At 44.5% G+C, this 19,919-nt stretch overlaps 1 protein-coding gene across 1 annotated transcript in view; it reads left to right on the forward strand.

Moving 5' to 3' along the window:
• WDR75 (WD repeat domain 75) overlaps positions 1-14,744 on the forward strand; it is a 155,282-nt gene extending 140,538 nt beyond the window's left edge. Inside the window, exons 19-21 of the mRNA XM_086955353.1 lie at positions 7,343-7,477; positions 8,289-8,377; positions 14,485-14,744. Of these exons, the coding sequence (XP_086811479.1) occupies positions 7,343-7,477; positions 8,289-8,377; positions 14,485-14,689 (429 nt within the window). The 3' untranslated portion in view covers positions 14,690-14,744. The remainder of the gene's footprint in view (positions 1-7,342; positions 7,478-8,288; positions 8,378-14,484) is intronic.
• Positions 14,745-19,919: the final 5,175 nt, after the last annotated feature.

Genomic DNA, 19,919 nt, shown 5'->3' on the forward strand with positions numbered 1-19,919 from the left:
TCGAAGCAGAGATGGAAAACATCCTGCAATGAAAGAAGGATTTCGATGCCAGGATGAAAGACTACATAATCCCGACGAAACCCAAGCCACAGGTGCACGAGGTAGTCGAGGAGGAAGAGGATGAAGTATAGGAACAGTCGGAGAATGTCGAAGCATTCGACGAACCGGCCGAAGACTAGGCCGCCTTCGACTACTATGAGAGAGGACGACTACCGCAGGACGCTCCTGGGTTCGGCGACCTCAAACTCCGGAGATAGACTGGCAAGAAGGCGACACAGAGTCCTGAAGAAAGCGTCAACACGTATTCTTCGAGGCCTGCGCCACCAGATGACATTGGGGTGTACAACACAGTCATCAGGAATGCAGCGGCTGTCTTCAAGGTGAAACTCGACGAAGAGCAGCAGAAGGCTGACTTCCTTCTCGAGACATTGCTCCCCACACAGACCGGGAGCCAGTACCTGCCAATGCTGGAAAGTGTCATGGCACAAGGGAAAGAAGCCTTCAAGGAGCTGGCTACATGCAACGCAGTCACCCCAAGGACTGAAAAGAAGTATAAACATTCATCGAAGGACCTACCCTATATCCATGGCACGGTCTCAGCTGACTCTAGCCCTTTTCCTTGCTGTGGTAGCAATGATAATGTGCCTACTACCGCAGGGCCACCTCCAGACAAGGAGAGCAAGAGGATGGACTTGGTAAGGAGAAGAATTGAAAGGAATGCCGCGATGCACTGGCGAATGGCCAATTCCAACGCACTACTAAACAGGCATCAGTAGCAGATCCTGGAGGAACTAGGCCAGTTGATAAAGAATATGCCTCAGGAATTCAGGGACAGAGCTGAAAACCTAGTCTAAGAGGGGAAGAATGTGGCAAACTCTTGCATCAAGACAGCTCTGGACGGAGCAGACAACTCCAGTAGGCTCATGATGGGCATCACAGAAAGACCAGCCTGGCTCAGGGTGTCAGGCTTCAAGCCAGAAGTACAACACAGCATCCTGAACACCCCGTTCAACGGACAGACCTTGTTCGGGGCCCCAGTAGACTAAAAGCTCAGCCAACTAAAGAAAGACAATGAGACAGCAAGGTCCATGGGGGCATTGTAGTTCAGAGGGTCGAAAAGGGGCACCCCATCACGAAGGCCCAAAGGCAGGGGTGGTAACCAGCCAGAAACATCGCACCAGGTGTTCCAAAAAATCCCACCAGGCAGAGAGCCAAACACAGCAAGGACAACAGAAGCAGTCCTGGCAATACCAGCAGAGTGGCCAGTCCTTTTGCGCGAGAGGCAATGGACGTGGCCAGAATAGGAGAGGAGGACAGCAACCCCCCGCAAGTGACTTGGTCAGGCAACGTGTGCCCACCCAAATAAGAACTCCCAGGGTGAGGCACAAGGACAACACGAAGGGGTCAAGCGCACTAAACACCTGCGTACATGTGAGACCAGTGGGAAGAAGACTAAAGCATTACTTCCAGGAGTGGAAGGCAATAACAAATGGGTTCTAAACATCATGCAGTTCGGATACTGCATAGAACTGGAAAAGACACAAACAAAAAAAGCCAAAAAGAAGGAAACTAGCAAGGAAAGAGCTGCAGCTTCTTCAAGAGGAAGCAAGAGAGCTCCTGCAAAAACAAGCCATAGAACCATTACCTTACAGAGAAAGGAACAGGGGGGTGTATTAAACGTACTTCCTGTTCCCAAAGGTACACGAAACAATGAGACCCATCCTGGACCTAAGGTTCTTAAACAAATTCATAAGAAAGCAAAAATTCAAAATGACCTCCCTACAAGAGGTGCTTCCTCAACTACAAAGAGGAGACTTCATGGTAACTATAGACCTAAAGGATGCCTACCTACACATACCAATGAACAGAAGTCACAAACATCTGCTCAGATTCGCAATAGGGGAACACCACTATCAGTTCACAACCTTAGCGTTCGGTCTAAAGTCGGTGCCAAGGGTCTTCACAAAGTGCCTAGCAACAGTCGCAGCACACCTAAGAAGGGAGGGAATACACGTATACCCTTACCTGGACGACTGGCTAATAAAAGCATGGTCATACCAGATATGCAAGGAGCATGCACAGAGAGTGACTAGAACACTGATGGACCTGGGATTCTCCATACACTGGGGGAAATCCTCAATGGAACCAGAACGAATAAAAATCTTCCTGGGAGCTCAGATCGACACTGTACAGAGCAAGGTGTTCCCAAGCGAGAAGAGATCAGTTGCACTGGTGAAGGAGATGAAGCTCTACCAGAGGGGGAATCTTGGACAGTGAGAACAGCGAGCAAGATCATGGGCATGATGGCATCATGCATACACCTAGTGCCAAAGGTGCGGCTGCACATGAGACCTTTACAGGAGTGGTTACAAGAGCAATGGTCACAAGCAGCAGGTCATTGGGAGGATCTAGTGGTTGTAACGCACGCAGTGCAGAAAGAAATGGCATGGTGGAACATTGAGAACTTGACAAGGGGAAAGCCTCTAACGCCGCCAACGGTGACCATCACCACAGATGCATCCCAGAAGGGATGGGGAGTTCACATGAAATAACTCAGTGAGGGGTCTGTGGACACCAGCAGATGCGGTCAGACACATCAAATACCTTGAGTTGAAGACAGTTTTCCTCGCTATAAAAGCCTTCCAGACAAAACTGTACAACCAGAGAGTGTTGATCCAGACGGACAACACAACAGCGATGTTCTACATCAACAAGCAGGGTGGAACATAATCGGCCACGCTTTTGAAGCTGGCGCAGGAGATATGGGCTTGGGCCATCCCTCTCAACATAGACCTGCTAGCCATACATCTGCCAGGGAAGGACAACGTAGAAGCAGATTGGCTCAGCAGATAGACATCGGCAACCCACGAATGGGAGCTCAATGCACAGGAGACGAGAAGGCTGTTCGACAGGAGGGGGACACCGTCGGTGGACCTATTGCAACACGCCAAAATGCAAAATGCCGAAACTACGCATCCAGGCTGCCCGGGGAGGGGTCGAGGACATTTACCTACGCTTTTCCCCAGATACCGCTGATGCACAGAGTCCTCAGCAAGTGCAGAGCGAGCAACATGACACTGATACTGGTCGCACCGCAGTGGGCCAGGCAGACATGGTATTCGCAGATCATGGAGATGGCACAGAACGCACCCCACAAATTCGGAAGGAGAAAAGACCTGCTCTCCATGCAAAATGCGGTACAAAAGGGGTGATAATGGACGGAGCATCTGAACCAATCAAACACTCACACCCTGTCAAAAGATCTGGGTTTAATCCATCACCGTTCTTTAGCCCACTCTGCCACCCCAGTTCAGACATGGCTATATGCAAATCAGCCTGACCCTGTGCCTCATGGGAACAGGGTATGCTCAGACGTGAGTCCCTTGCTCACTTTACCACTGGATTCAAGCAAGCCGGGCTGAAGACTGCTGGAATGCCAGAAACCGGTCCTCGGTATACATTAAGGGACATCTGCCATTAGACTCCTTGGTAGTGTCAAACGCATGAAAAAGGGCCAATTCTCAAACGTCTGGCGACACCCCTGCCTGACCAAGAATCTAAGGTTATTGATGAGTCAGGGAAACTAATTGCTGCACAAGCAACAAACATATGGCGCATAGCAAATACACAAGCTTTACTCTCACGCTACAACAGGGTTCATTATGACCAACTAGAAAAGTTCATGGAACACCTACCAGATCAACACAAAGATCTGGCAGCAGAGCTTTTACAGGAAGGCAAATTATCTAATACCTCAATTAAATTCGCACTAGATGTAGTTGTCATAGCATCCAGAGCAGTTAACACTAGTGTTATTCTCAGGCGTCACGCATGGTTACGCATTTCAGGTTTCAAACCAGAAGTACAAACTACCATTCTGAACCAGCCATTCAATCCGAACCAATTGTTCGGGCAGGAAGTAGATAATACACTAGAAAAGATGAAGAAAGACAGACACCCGTAAGTCTATGGGGGAATTACAATCCACCCAAACTAGAGCTTGGAGCCTCTTCTTATAGAGGATGAACTGGTCAGGCAGATTTGCGTACGCTTTTCCGCCTCTCCCACTCATTCCACTAGTAGTACGCAAGCTCAGACAACAGTCTCTGAAACTAATACTAGTGGGTCCCACATGGGCACGTCAGCCGTGGTTCACCACGCTACTAGATCTCTCACTGGTTCCACATCAGAAATTACGGCTCACTGCATCCCTGTTAACCCAAAACCATGGAGAAATAAGGCACCCTGAACCAAGCCAACTGAATTTGGCGATCTGGCTCCTGAAGTCCTAGAGTTTGGTTACTTAAACTTACCACCAGACTGTATGAATATAATTAAAGAAGCTAGAAGACCCACTACCAGTTTGCAATATACTGTAACCACAATCACATTGATCCACTGGATGTTTCCATCCAAAATATCATTTGCTACCTTCTACACCTACAAAGGTCCAATTTGGCTTATTCTTCCATACGCCTGCATCTAGCAGCAATTGCAGCGTATTTACAAAATAGACAATATCTATCTCTCTTTAGAGTACCTGAAATAAAAGCATTTATGGAAGGATTAAAGCGAATAATCTCACCTAGGTTACCACCTGCTCCAGTATTGAACCTTAAATGTGGTCCTTTCAAGACTCATGGGCCCCCTTTTGAGCCGTTACATAAGTTTGAACTGCAATTTCTAACATAGAAAACTGTCTTCCTTGTTGCCATCACCTCTCTTAGAAGAGTTAGTGAAATACAAGCATTCACAATAGAAGAACCATTTTTTCAAATACATCCTAACAAAGTGGTTCTTAGACCCAATCCTAAATTCATGCCAAAAGTGATTACTCCGTTTCACCTTAACCAATCAGTAGAGTTACCAGTGTTTTTTTCAAAAACCAGACTCTGTTGCAGAAAGGGCTTTACACGCCTTAGATGTGAGAAGAGCTCTACTATACTACACAGACCGGACCAAATCCTTCAGAAAGACAAAACAACTATTTGTATATTTCTCTCCACCACACAAAGGCAACCCCATCTCTAAAGGAGGAATTGCCAGATGGATTGTAAAGTGTATTCAAATATGCTATCAAAAAACTAAGCGTACACTAATCGTTCCTCCTAGAGCACACTCTACTCGTAAACTAGGAGCCTCTATGGCTTTATTAGGAAACATACCACTAGAGGACATATGCAAGGCAGCAACATGGTCTACAATACACACCTTCACTAAACACTATTGTGTTGATGTGCAAGCCAAGCAGCAAGCCTCAGTGGGCCAAGCTGTCCTTAAAACACTATTTCAGAATGTAGCAACGGATACAAGCGACCACCGCTAGGGGAGACACTGCTGCACAATCGTTGCTAAGTGTAGGATCTGCAGTTCATATGCCTTGAACGGAAAATGCTACTTACCAGTATGCATCTGTTCTTGGCATGTAGAGCTGCAGAGTCCTACACGCCCTCCCGCCTCCCCGGGACTTGTATCCGTTCCAGTACTCATCTTACTTAGACGCACACGCATGGACATCCTTTCTCTTTACTTTTACTAACTCCATCATTTCCCATCATGGCGAAAAACAATCTGAGGATGGAGTCGATGACCATGCGCATTATTGTCCAAGGGAGGAGTCACCTATCTCGTGACTGCAAAGACTTATTCTAAGAAGACAAAAACCTGCAATCTGAGCCCAACACCAGGTGGCGATCTATTGCTAAGTGTAGACTCTGCAGCTCTACATGCCAAGAACAGATGCATACTGGCTTTATCGTTACAGGAACCCTACACCCAAATTCACAATGAATGGGTGGTAATGAGAACGGACCCACACTTCATGCCGAAGGTGGTGTCAGGGTTCCACATAAATCAAACCATAAAAATACCAAGTTTCTTCCAGAAACCGACCACAAGCGCTGAACGAGCTCTTCACACCCTGGACGCCAGAAGAGCAGTCATGCACTACATTGAAAGGACAAAGGAACACAGGAAAACAAAGAAATTCTTGGTTTACTTCGCAAAGAGTTTCATGGGAAAACCAGTAACTAAAGGAACAATTGCGAGATGGATCGCACAGACAATACAATACAATTCTGCCACAAACCGGCAGGGGAACAACTGGCAGGAGGGACATGGGCCCACTCTACCAGGAAAAAGGGAGCTACAATAGCTTTCCTAGCCAACACACCCATTCAGGACATATGCCTGGCGGCAACATGGGCTTCAGTGCACACATTCACAAAGCACTACTGTGTGGATATACAGATGAACAAGGAAGCACAAGTCGGACAAAAGGTGCTTCAACACATATTCAATAACCAACGCTCATCTTCCACCCAGCCGCCACAAACATGAGAAACCGCTACAAAGTCTATGCACAGCATAGTGTATACAGAAAGATTCACGCTGCAAAACGAATAGTTTCTTACCTGTCGGTGTAGTTTTGCAGCTTGAAGATCTTTCTGGATTCACTAGCGAACCCACCCACCTCCGCCAGAAAGATTAGACTGGAGAGGAAGGGGGTTGCAAACACTGACAATTACTTTAACAAACCAGCCTTAAAGGTTAAAGCGGTGAATGACTTACTAGAACATTGCCATTACTTCGGTAACAGAACAAACACGAGAGAAAAGAATCCGAGGATGGCGCCCAAGAGTGGGTGCTTCCGCAGGAAGCGTGCCGACGTCACCGGAAATACACCAAAAGGTGGGACGTCGACGCCCACCTGGGCTACAAAAAAAAAAAAAAGAAAAAGAAAAGACTACGATTCCGAACCCAACCACAAGACCGCGGAATAATGCACAGCATAGTGAATCCAGAAAGATCTTCAAGCTGCAAAACTACACCGACAGGTAAACTTTTCTATTCTTTGTACTAGTAAAAAATAACAAAGTAACAACTTTTTATTCGAACAACTGGCCTGGATTCAGTCAGTGTGCTATCATTTCTTGCCTAAGTCTGCAAAAAATGCGTAACACTACCCTCTGACAAGCCTAACTGCTCAGCTAAGTTACCACTAACTTGATATTAAGGAATTATCTACTGTATCCTCTGCTATATATCTCTTGGGATCCACTGGATTCTGTGCACACTATACCTTACTTTGGTATAGTTTGTTCAGAGCCAGCTTCCTATGGATAGGTTTTTTTTTTTTTTTTTTTTGTGGCCCAGATGTGCGTCAACATTTCACCATTTGGTGTCCTTTCCGACATCGACACGCTAGCCTGTAAACCTAGAGGAATACAGTAAGAATGAGGAACACTGGTGACTTAGACTTTTTCAGCAAGTTGACCTCTAGGTATGGTACAGAGTCTATTCTCCAGCACATTTATAACTGCATATTTTCTTTTCTTTTCAGTTGGCTGTGGAAGAAAGTGTCCCAGTTACTCCTTTTCAGCAACTTTTAGGAAAACCGCACCGGCAAGAGAAAATGGATTTAGACTTGGGAAGGGCTTCTTCACTAAAGGCACAAGGCTCTGTCGCAATTAAAGAGGTATTAAGTCCTTCTTGACAGCTGCTTCTCTTAGGTGATCGGAAATGTAAAGTGAATAACTTGGTGAAGCAAAAATGCATATTTGGGAGCATGAATCTTCCTTTTGAGGAACACGATAAATGTACTGATTCTGATTAAAGGAGAGTGAAAGAATATTGAACCATTGGGCAGCATCTGTGTAATACATAGTTTAAATCATATATTTTTGTCAGGGTGGCCTTCTGTTAATCAGTAATCTTGTTTTCACCTTTGTATTTTCTTTGCTAGATCCTAATCACCATCTTTACTATACTTGTTCGGAAGAGATGATTGTATTGCATGGGACCACTACATTAATTTTTGCATGATTTATATTGGTGCCCCCCATTGTTTTTCGATTAAGTAATGAATACTAAACCTATGTTTTGTTGAGCACTTACAGTTCAATGTTTTGGGGAAAAAGGGGATATTGGTATTTATCTGATGAGAAAATCCAGTAACTTTTGAAAAAGTGAGATCCTCAAAATGCTGTTCAGCTAACCCCTATTTACAGCATGCTTGTTGGGACAAGAAAGGATTAATGCATGTAAATAGGCACTCCATCATGCTGAACCTTGTTTAGGACTGTGGCTCAGATATTACTGTTCCCTAACTTTTCAGGATGAATCTGGTTAATCAAAACCTTATAATCACTTTCTTCATTCACATTGAGAAGTATTATGTATAGGAGAACTATAATATGTCCTTAACCTGTGTCTTAGTAACCACCTAAAGACGGCTCAAAAAAGCAAAGCCAGTTGGTCACAAATAACATTTGTAATTTCCCTTTCAGCTCCTAAGTACTCCAGCCCATGTCCTACCCGCAGCCTCTGTTTTGTGTTCTATGTTCATCAATTCCTTGCTGATATCCAAACACGAGAGGTAAGATGTATGTTAGTGGGTAGCTCTTTGTGTTGACTTTAATCCAACATTGGTGCGCCTCTGTAGGAAATTGGGCTATTAATTGGGGCAGGTGACAACCCACCTCAAGGAACAACCACAACACTTGTCAAGAATCCTTTAAAGTCACTAAGTAAACCTGAGTCACGCCCACTGGTAGCTGTAGTGTAGTGCTGACAGGCTTAAAGGCAATGTGTATAGTATTTATGCAGGATCACAACAGTAATCTAGTCAAAATAGCAAACAATAAAAATCCCAAACACAGTTGCAAAAATAGAAATATGAATTTTGAAAGTTTTAAGTATGAATAGTGCCAAGAAACACAAAGTGCAAATGATAGTGCCCCTGGTAGGCTGGGACAAGGCGCAACTTGATGCTTGCACGCAATGGAGCACCAGTCAAATACACGGACTAGGTTTGCCCTGGTCAAAGAGTTTACCTTCTGACTTAAGTCCTTTAAGTCTCAACCCACCACAAGAGTACACTCCTAAAGCACACCATGGACCTGTAGAGAGACTGTGTATCAGGCAGAGGCTGTAAGCAGTGTCCAGTCCAGGTCTAGTTACCACTCTGCAACTGGGCAGTTGCAATAAAAGGCCTCTTTAAGCATTTTATATCCTTGTAGATTTAACAGGAAGTCAGTTGTATGACCTTTGGAATTCCCTTCTTTGTAGTTAGTAGCTAAGAGGGAAAGGAAGTTCAGTCTTATAGGCCCTTCTCATGTTTCGGACAGTTTTCGTCCTCCCCCTGGTCTTTCAGGTCTAAGAGTGTTTTGAAGTGTCAGGTTAGAGATGCAACATTTATGCCTAGCACTAGCTAGTGGGTTGCAATGCCACCTCTGCAAGCTCGAGCCAATGGGGTAAAAGTTACCAGGGCTATCCCTTCCCACTTGGAGCATTTTCAGGATGCAGACGTCTTTGGCCTCACTACACCTTGGCTTTGAGGGCTGATACTGTGTGGCAGAAGTGTACTATAGAATCTTGTGTTCTCCCACTTCTAGCATTAAAATCCAGTGTTCCTGTATCATCTCCCCCTCCCCACCCCTTGAAGTGCACCCTAATTTTTGTATTTAAACCACAGCAGACCTGTCAAGCAGGATTTGACACTCCCAGAAGGATTTGGCTCTGATGTCGAAAAGGGACCCACTGTGATTGTAGCCTGCCTGACTTTGGGCGGGGGGGGCTGTTTAGGTTAGGGGCGGCGACCAAGGAAGGGCTCTGCACTGGTGTTAGCCAGCATTTACTTGTGATAGGGGAAGCCTCTTTAGGTTGTTCCCAAGTATTACATGTACAACCCAAGCAGACCCATCAAGCAAGATTTGATAGTCCAGCAGGATTTGAAACTGTGATGAGTAGAATATGTAGGTTTAGAGATATCGTGTCTGCCCATTCAGGCCAAGCTATGGATTTTCTCCTGGGAGGCATTCACACTCATTCAAATTTATTCACATTTTAACTACTGGCTGACAGAGGAGGTAGTGCAAATGCGCAGCAGAGGCTTTTAGCAGGCAAAGTTATTTCACTAAAAGTACTTTTTCCTTCCCATTTGTCAACAGTTACACTGCACCATTAAATTGGGTTTTTAATAACTATTAAAAATAGTTGTTAAATTATTTGTATATGTGTTTCCTAACCGAAACTAATATTAAACGTAGTAATGTAACCCAGTGTTCTCTTATGGAACAGCTAGTCTTGCTTCAGTGAAAATGGCATTTGGATCTTTTTCACTGTAAGGACCTATTTATGATCACATTTCTCCTTGTCCTACTTTTTAATAATAATAATAATAATAATACTGATTCTTGTAAAGCGCGAACAGCTACCTCGCGAGGAGGTGTCCCGGCGCTGAAAAGAAACCGCAGCAGCAGAGAGGGATGCAGGGAGAGGTACTAGGCTTTCTGTCCAAAGAGCCAAGTCTTTAGGAGTTTCCTAAAGATGGCTTCTGACGGGGCAGATTGGATGGCAGGGGGGAGGGAGTTCCAAAGCTTCGCAGTGCCTACTGAGAAAGATCTACCTCCGAGTCTCGCTCTTCTCGCTCGAGGTACAGCCAGTAGGGTCTGCGAGTTTGATCTCAGGTGTCTCTCTTGATGGTAGCGGGGGAGTCGGAGTTTCAGATAATTGGGACAAGTCCCTTTTTGTGCTCTGTAAGCTAGGGTGAGCGCCTTGAATTTTACTCTGCTTGTCACTGGAAGCCAGTGCAGCTCGTGAAGATGCGGAGAGATATGATGTTTAAAAGGCACGTGTTTTATCAATCTCGCAGCCGCATTCTGCACGCTCTGCAGGCGTTGTGTCAGATATTTTGGGAGGCCAAGATAGAGGCCGTTCGAATAATCCAGTCTGGATGTGACTGTCGCATGGACCACCGATTTACGACAGTCAGTTGGTAGAAGAGAGAGAAATTTTCGGAGGTTGCGGAGTTTAAAGTGGCAGCTAGAGGTGACTTGTTGTATGTGAGAGGAGAAGGAAAGCGTCTCGTCCCACCATACACCCAGATTTTTTGCCTTGGTGCCAGGGGTGGGAGCAGGACCCATTTCGGTGGGCCACCAGAGGTCAGGGGAGGGTGGAGTACTTTTCCCAAAGAATAGTACCTCGGTTTTGCTAGCATTCAATTTTAGCTTGTTAGTGTTCATCCATCTGGCTACGTCACTAAGACAGCCTTTTATTTTGCTGAACGCTGCTTCTGACACCTCAATGTATGGGAAGACTAGTTGCGTATCATCCGCATACGAAATCGCCTTGACCCCCCCATTTGGCGATTAAGGTAAAAAGTGGGGCCAGATAAACATTGAAAACATCTCTTCTGGCATTAGCCGCGCGCATGCGAGGGCTTCTTGGAATCAATACGATTCCAGAAGTCGTGTCACTGCTCCGTCTGCAAATTTGATTTGTGCGTGTCGTTTTGTGTCATGGATGATGCAAAACAGTGTAATGATTGCACCGGAGGCTATCATTACACTGAGGGTTGCCACCCTGTCTGCTTTTGGCCCCGCCACCGGGATTGGATCGCCTACTTGCGGAGGGACACGGCCTCCTTCAATTACTCTGTAAGCACTGTGTTTGTTTTTTTGTAACTTAAATGCGCAGTCCGCTTTTATTTTCGGGATTATTTTTTGTAACTCACATGCACGGACCTAAAGGTGAGACCCATTGGCTATGCCAATGCTTGGTAATTCCTGACACTCTCCTTTGCGTGTAATAAGGGCTGACTTATAAATATTTTAAATTGATTTTGACTTGTCGGAACATGTTATTTTGACAGTTTAAATGTGAACTTTAAAATTGCAGCAACCAGGCTACAAATGGTAAGCCTGCAGTCATATGGGCACTGTGCTGAAGCCTTTGGAACATTTACCTGACATACCCTGGATACACTTTGTACCTTTACACTAGGGATTTATGTAAGTTAAGCATGGTGAAATTGGCATTCCGCTGACTGTCATGTACGAAGAGGAGCCCTTTGGTTTGCATGGGTAATATGCACAGAGTTCCAAAGTTAGCAAAAATACAGGATCTAGCAAAAGGCAAATAATCTGGGCTAACCCTGCAGTAAAGGCCCATTTGTTACAGATGGAAAGCCATAATCCACCAAAGCTGGTCTAATAAAGGTTAGAGCAGTGATACTCAAAGTACGTCCTGGGGGCCTCTTGTGGCCCTCATGACCTTTACATGCGCCCCCCGGTAAGCAGCAGCACGAGCTGCTGTTCAGAGGCTAAGCACTAATATTTAGGAATTGTTTTTAAATAAAGGAGCAAGCAATTATTAATCTGCAAAAAAATGCTTGCCTGTTTATTTAAAATATTTTTAGACCTTCTTACACAATTCCTGACCCACCCAGACCCCCTACCACCATCCTGCTGGCATCGGTGCGGCCCTCGGTCACACCACAGACTATACTTTGTGGGCCCTGGGCCAATGTTTGTGAGTACCCATGGGTTAGAGAGTAAATGGGCTGAGTTGACAGGCAGGTGGGATTCCCATTAGAATTGGGACATCCACCGAAACCGCTCATGCAGAAAGACGAGGATGGGACAAAAAAAGGGAGGAAGCAACAAAAATAGCAACTTAAGTAATGTTAGAAAGGCATACTAAACCATCAAAATATTCAGCCTGTGAAAAAATATTAGAGGTTAATTTGACTAATACATTGTTGGAAGAAGCAAGTCATTTTGTGTCTATATGGAAATAAATGTAGAAGTGACAAATTAGACTCAATAGATAACATTAGGCAATAGAAAGGGAACTGTGGGCAATGGGTAGCAGCCAGTACAAGAGCTGTATAAACAGTTTGGATGCCCCACACCTGCCCAAAGTATGTGACTAGTTTAAGGGGGTCATTCAAACTTGTCTATCTCTAAGTAGTCATCGGTTACAGAAACAGCAGAAAACACAGAGAAGCAATGTAACTTATGTCATTTGAGTTTCCAAACAAAATCATAAGCTCTCCTGTATTAGGTTTAAACCTATAATAACTAATAAAATCACACCGAAAGGGAAATGGCCTTCATCAGTGAAAATATACCATTCAAGGAAAGGAAAGTGAGAATTAATATTTTGTGTTTCTTCCAGCAGGGGCAACGTAATTCAAGATAGCATCAAGAAAGGCTGATTTAACATTAATCTCAGATTTTTGTTGATTAGGGATGTCACTAAAATACTGTTTGTTTCCTCCTGTTTTGCATGCTTGGATTAAAGGTGTAGGGTTTGAAAGAACGTTTTAGTTCTGATCTAATTATTTTATACACTCGGAGAATCTGGGAATATAAAAATTATATTTGGTCTTTTGGCAGTGTTCAATTAAATGGGTACATTTCTCTATCTATCAGCCGCCTTATTAACAAGTGAGCATTGATAGCAGATCAACTGCCATGCTGGTGTACCTGTGAAAAGAGTACTGCCAGCATGGACTAATAGAACAGCTTCAGGGTGTGCCTTTGTTATGTGATACCTGCAGTTAATCCTTTCTTTTTAGCCAAATGCACTTTACTACTGTGGTTTGTGAGCCCATAGTTCCAATGTGAACAGCAACATTTCAAGTGCCAAAATACAAAGTGAGGGCTATTCAAATTTAAAGTGAGACATTTGTTATGGAGACACTTGGCAGCTACAAATGTCCACACAACAACTCCACCATCATCCGGTAAAGAGTGTAGAAAAGCATTGGCAAGCGTGCTTAAAGCATAAAGTTTGTCTTAGAATGCATGGCTGCAAATTAATCAGGTGAATTCAAAATTGTGAAGGTTTCAAGTTACTATGCTGTTGACTGGGTTGTCCACACCTTCAATGTTGTCATGCTGAATAAGGAGTAAGTAAACAAAGGAAACTGCCCACAATTTGTTCATTAAATGGGTTGAATATAGCACTATTACTTTTTCAATCCATATTAATGGATTGAAAAAGTTATTAAGTCCTGTAAACAAGGCAGAGTTCGGACAGTGAGTGTTAAAGATGAGGTATGAGCAAGAGTTCAATTCAGACTTTCTGTGCTTAAAACAATCTAACATGAGGCCATTGGGCGCACCAACAATCGGAAGACAGTACAAACCCTGCATTACATCACCTTTAAATTAATGATCACTGCAAAAAAAGTTTTAAAAACGCTTGAAATAAATATTGATCAGCACTGACTTCAAAATGTTTCAAACACAATTCGTGGAATTCGCACAAAATAAGCCCTGTAACAGGACCGCCTAATCCAATATTGTAATGAGGAAAAAAGGAATGTGTACAGACTTGCCTGTTATCCCTGAGCTATACACTGTGTTGAATCACCTGAAAAAATACTGATTGATCTAATTTTTTAACCCTGGCTGACAGAAGAAAATGTGGTTTGACAAAAGCCTTGAATAATCCTTCTGTTTTGTCTAACTTGTTCTTGAGACAGTACTTACTCCTACAAGCCACACATTGTTAATTTTTTATATATAACATTCTTAGGTTGTACACATCTATAGTGCAACACAATGTTATTTGTTCAAATCACTGTTGTCTGTCCTGATAGCTGGTCTATGCTCATTGTTGCACACATTCAGAGCATATTTTCAGATCATCTCAACGCCTATTTCACTGCTTTTCCTGTGATTCCCATTCCAGCACTAAAGAAGTTCCAGATGAAGTGGAAATGGAAAGTGAAACAGGAATGGAGGATTCTGATGAAGAAATGGATTCTACAGCGAGAACACAGGAAGTGACAGCACCTTCTTATATGGATGAGGCCTCTCCCCAACTTTCAAAATATCAAGAGAGAGAATTGAAAAGACTAAGGAAAAAAGATTATAGCTGGATTTCAACTCTGTAGAACGATTGAAATATATTTACTCCTTATATTTTTATAATATATTCTGAATCCAAAACCTTTATCTTGGAACTGATCTTGTTGTCATGCAATTATGTCCTGTCTTGGGTGGTCATGCCTAATCAATATGATGGGTTTGGGGATGGCAAGAGAGTACTTCCCTACCCTATATTGATCTTCTGGTAAGTAACTGAAAATCTGCTGTAAGGTTTCCTAACTTCTACCTTCGTGAACACCAGGACAATGTTGTACACTGAGCATCTCGCTGTTTACATGATTAAAGAACCATGAGCTTGGCTCAGAGGTCGAAGGGGCATACATAGTGCACCCCTCTTTTATAGAGTGGTTGCTGCCTTCTATACTAAGGCTGTGGTAGACAGACTGTGTTGGCAGCATTATTCTATAGTCATGAGGTACATGTACTCCCTTTGTGGGTTTGTCTTTTAGCTCCCTCAAGGTAATGTCTACGTGGTCTCCATTACCTGGATTCTTTTTGTCTCTTCTGTCTGGGATGTGATTTTTGAAAGCCAACAGGTTCACTAGGTAGAGATGGTGTTTAATCTGAGCTTAGTTGATATCTGTTCTGCTAGACATGCCCGTTCCCAATACACCTCCCCAGTCCTTGTAGAAACTTGCTGAGGTGGGCAGGTACCAGCTTCTTTCTGTGCCTAGCTCAAATTGCCTTTCGTTCGGTTGTGTAATGGTCCAGGACTCCTGGTCTGGGGTTGATTGATATTATTCTCTGGGGGATAGCTGGGACCGGTACCAAGAGACTGGGAAGGAGTACACCTTGCTTCCCTCATGCACTATTCATGCGCCAAACATGCAGGAAATATGTCTTCAGATTAGAGGTGCATCCAGGATTTAAAAGTAGCAGACTCCCTTGATTGGATCACCTGTTCATCTGGGATTGCGAAGTCTGGCCTCATCAGACAGTTCGTTCAATGCTGCTCTCTTTTTGTTAGCATGCCTACAGTGGCAGGAGTAATAGGTGATCAAGGATTGGAATAAAGGAATTGGATTGCTATTGCTCCCGCCAAACTAAAGAATAGCGTCTGTCTCTGACAGGTAACCTGTGAAAAGATTTTGCCAGTCTGATGAAAGGAGATGGGCTTCAGCTAATCACGTAGGTCTCAGCAGAGAGCGATCTATCTGAGAGGCTTTTGGGGGCAGCTGATACTTTGAAGCACAGAGACTCCAGGCAGCTGCTAAAGATAAGGAAATGTGCTGCACATAAACATCGAGGGACACGAAGCGGCAAACTATAAATGAAAGTGAGATTGCTTCACCCCTGATTCCCTCCCCTGTGTTTTGGGTGATTCCAGTTAACTTTCTTTAGCTTGGGAAGAGTGCCATGTTAAAGAACTTCCCATTCTAACCCTTGGTCGCAGGGCTTTCATAATCTCCAGATTTGTCCTTCTCTAGAGGCAAGCAGCACCTTCCCAGTGTATGCACTGCTGTTAAAAACATTAAACTGAAACCAGTATCTTCTGACAGTTACCCAGTTGTTACTGGACTGGTGCCAAACATCAGGCACCTCTGACCCAGCCTGACGCCACCAGAATGGTAGCCTTTCTAAGGAAGTGGGAGTACTCCTGTTGTTGTGGGTTGACTGGGAACATTTGAATTCATATCAACTGCTGAAGTCCCATCACTGCAATACAGAGACCCTTTGCTACGTAGTGTATATATTACAGTGTTAACTTAATTCATCTCATTAGCTGGTATGGTGAAACTGTTATCTAAGTGTGTAACCCACCTCATTTCCTTCAGTAAGACTTGAACTGCTCTGTCTCACTACTTTCAAAGAGTCACGTAGTGGAGAAGTGTTTGGTTATCTAGTTTGGAATGCATTAGAACTGTAGCCTGAGGACACTAGTGGTCAGTGGTGAATAAGTAAAAAATTATGCAGCTGGAGCCCAGTTACACTTTACTGTTCTGGTGCATCAGGAAACCATTTGTCACATTTGTGGGCAATTCTAGTGTTGACCCACTAGAATTTGAGGCTTGGTGGACTCTGATACCAACTGAAGTTCTGTAGATATCCATAAGCTATTCATAAAATAGCAGACACATTGTGGAATGTGAATCGCAGGACCTGACCATAGATGATGTAGGCAAGCGTGTAATGACTGGGTGGATGATCCCCCGGTTTAAGGACCGGAAATACTTGATTAGCCACGTAAGAATGTTTTGAGTGAGAAGCCATAACAGTGAAGGGTGAGGAGGCGTAAAAGACTTAAAGGAGAGGATGGTAAGAGCTTAGCCTTGGGATAGTTATCCCCCTCCAGACACCCAAAGTAGTAAAGAAATTGATGCACGTGTATGTCCTAGGCACTGATATTCTCAGCTAAATCCTTATTTTTGAAAATTGCATATAAGAATCAAAGGCTAAATGATCAGGGCAGTGAATCTCGTGAACCTCCTCCCTCAGGAAAGGGCTGAAGTGATTGAAACGATGCCTGAGAAGGACAGTGACATACGAGTGCTTTAAGGCCAGCCCTGTACTGACCAAGGTTTCTTGAGAACAAGGGGTATGGAATTCCAGTTAAGAACTGGATCCTTGACCTAGTGCATGACTAGAATGAGTGAGAGCAATGGATGGGAGCAAATGATTACTTGTCCGTATATTATTTAGTGATAGCAGAGCGACATGTTACTCTTTCAGAAATACTTTTTGTAGGAAGCTGGCTCTTAATAAAGAAATCCAAAAATAGGTACAGTGTGTAAAGAATCAAAGCAAACCTCAGAGGAATTGGAGGTACAACACCCCAAATGCTCTTTTGTGGTTGTGTGGGTGAGACATTAAGCATATTAGAGGGTAGTGCTAAGCATTTATTAAATACCGTAAATGCGACTCGTAATCCTAGAAATAAGACACCAATTTATCAAATTAACACATACTTTTATATAAGATCAGAATCTGGTAAGTACTTTTCGAGTTATGGATTAGTTTTCAGAAATTGACAATGCATTTTCTGGACTGACAATGTTATCCCATGGAGGAAAACATGTGTTGCATTCGGTAACTTGTCAACAACTTACAGGACTGTTCTTTGGTACTTGAGGGGAGTATTGGGCAAGGTCCAAGACCACACCAACAGGTCACCTCGGGGAGCTCCTGGCATCTGGGTGCAGAGTTGTCAGTTGTGTGTCCTATTCACTTAAATGGGAGAACGGTCTGGTTACAAAGAGGCTGCAAGCTGGGACTGGGGTACTGGTCCGGGGGAACACACAGGGAGGCTAGACCCTTGATATCTTGGGGTACACAGGGACATGTTGGTCCACTTCTCGGGCTGTGGGGCTCGGGTGCAGTGGTGTCTTGTGGACAGATTCCAGTGCAGGAGTCTCACAGTTGGAGGGGACCTAAAGAGAGAGGCTGCAGGTGGCGAATGGAAGCAAACCAGAGCGTGTGCTTAGCTCTTGTGGGTCTGAGGACCCAGTTGGCACTGTCTCCTACCTTGCCCTCGAGCTGGGGAGCGTGGGTGCATAGGTGCTTTGAGGCATCGGGTGACCGCAATCAGACTCACTCTTGATCTTTGCTTCTTCTGAAGAGAGGCAAAGCGGACAGCTGGACCACTCATGATGTGGGTTTCACTGTCCTTGAAGTACCTTGACATGCAGGTTGGTCTTCCTTGGCATTGGTGTCTTAACTGGACTCAACAAGCCTTTGCTGCTGCTATGGGTCAGGTACTGGGGTATTGGTCTTGTGTGGCTTTGGTTGGTCCTGGTGTCCTCCCACTCAGTGGAAAGACAGATCTGACCTTCTGGAGCACAGGATCCTCTTCCTGGGGAGCTGCTGCAATGGGTTTGGACGGTGGAGCAGCAACCCGGTGGACCACACCTTGCGTCTTTGGTGGCTGTGGCTGAAGAAGTGTAGCTCCTCTAATCCAAGAGTTTCTTCAGGCAATTGGCTAAGCACTGGTGGCCTTCTGGGTTTCTTGAGACTACACAACAGCAGGACAAGTCTGCTTCTATGAATTCTGGGGGCAGCAGTCGGGATGCATGGTTCGCACCAAGTCAGTTGTTGCTCCTCGGTTCTCGAGACAGGACAGTTTGTCCACTCCTCCTGTTCTGTCGGAATCTGAAGTCTGGGTATCAGGGGGTCCCTTAATTCTCAATTTAGGGGCATTAAGGGAGTGAGGGGTACTAGCCAATGGGCTACTTTCCCTTGGGGTCACTACACCACCTAGATGACCACTTTCTGTCAGGAGTGGGCATCCCCCTGTCCCAGAATTCCTAATTCCACCACACACAATAAGGTTGATACCAAGCATCATATGCTTCAGTGAAGCCATAATGTATCTGGGGAACTTGTTTTGACCAGTGCTCAGTACATTCCTTCGGATGACTTCCCTGCTCACTTGTGATAGATATCTAGCAATAGAACTAGACATTACAGGGGTTTATCTGCTCATGCAGATATTTATGTATAGCGTACTTGTATAGCACGTACTGTCACCCAAAGGGTATCCTGGCGCTTTGACTCCATAATCGCAGACAGAGGATGATCAGATTGCCCTGGGAAAGAGGTGAGACTTCAGACCCTTTTTAAAGTAGGTCAGCTCATTCAGCTTCCTTAAAGAGAGTGGAAGAGAATTCCACAATTTGGCGGCAGTAAAGCCGAAGGAGCGTCCGCATCCTCTGAATGCGGGGGACTCCAACCAAAAAGGTAGAGGAGGAGCGTAAAGGCCTAGCTGCAGAGTACCATTTAAATTTGTTCTGAAGTGCAATGGGTCCCAGTCAATGAAGTGCTCTGAAGACAATACAAGAAGCCTTGAAGCTGATCCGCTGCTGTATAGGCAGCCAATGAAAGTCTTTAAGAGCCAAAGATTAGGATGCAGAACGCACGCGTGAAAGAGCCAGCTTGGCTGCCATATTCTGGATCCGCTGCAGTTGCTTTATCAAAGAGCTAGGAGCTCCTAGAAGTAGTGCGTTACAGTAGTCTAACCTACTGAGTATAATACTGCACACTACCTCAGGTCTCGCCAACAGAGGTAACATAGGGAGAATTTTGTACAGCATTCTTAATAACATCAGGCAAGTGTTAACAGTCTTGTTAATGTGGACGTCCAATTGCAAGGGAGGACCAAAAATTACACCCAGATTACAAGCAGAACCAGCTGACTCAACACTTTTTAGTATGGCCAGAAATCGTCTGGCAGAGGGCGCGGGATTTTATCCAGCGAGCAATGTAGAACCTCTTTCTTAGATCCATTAAACTGAAGGAAGT

Source organism: Lissotriton vulgaris, chromosome 2_1 (assembly GCF_964263255.1).
Source record: "Lissotriton vulgaris chromosome 2_1, aLisVul1.2, whole genome shotgun sequence".
NCBI lineage: Eukaryota > Metazoa > Chordata > Amphibia > Caudata > Salamandridae > Lissotriton > Lissotriton vulgaris.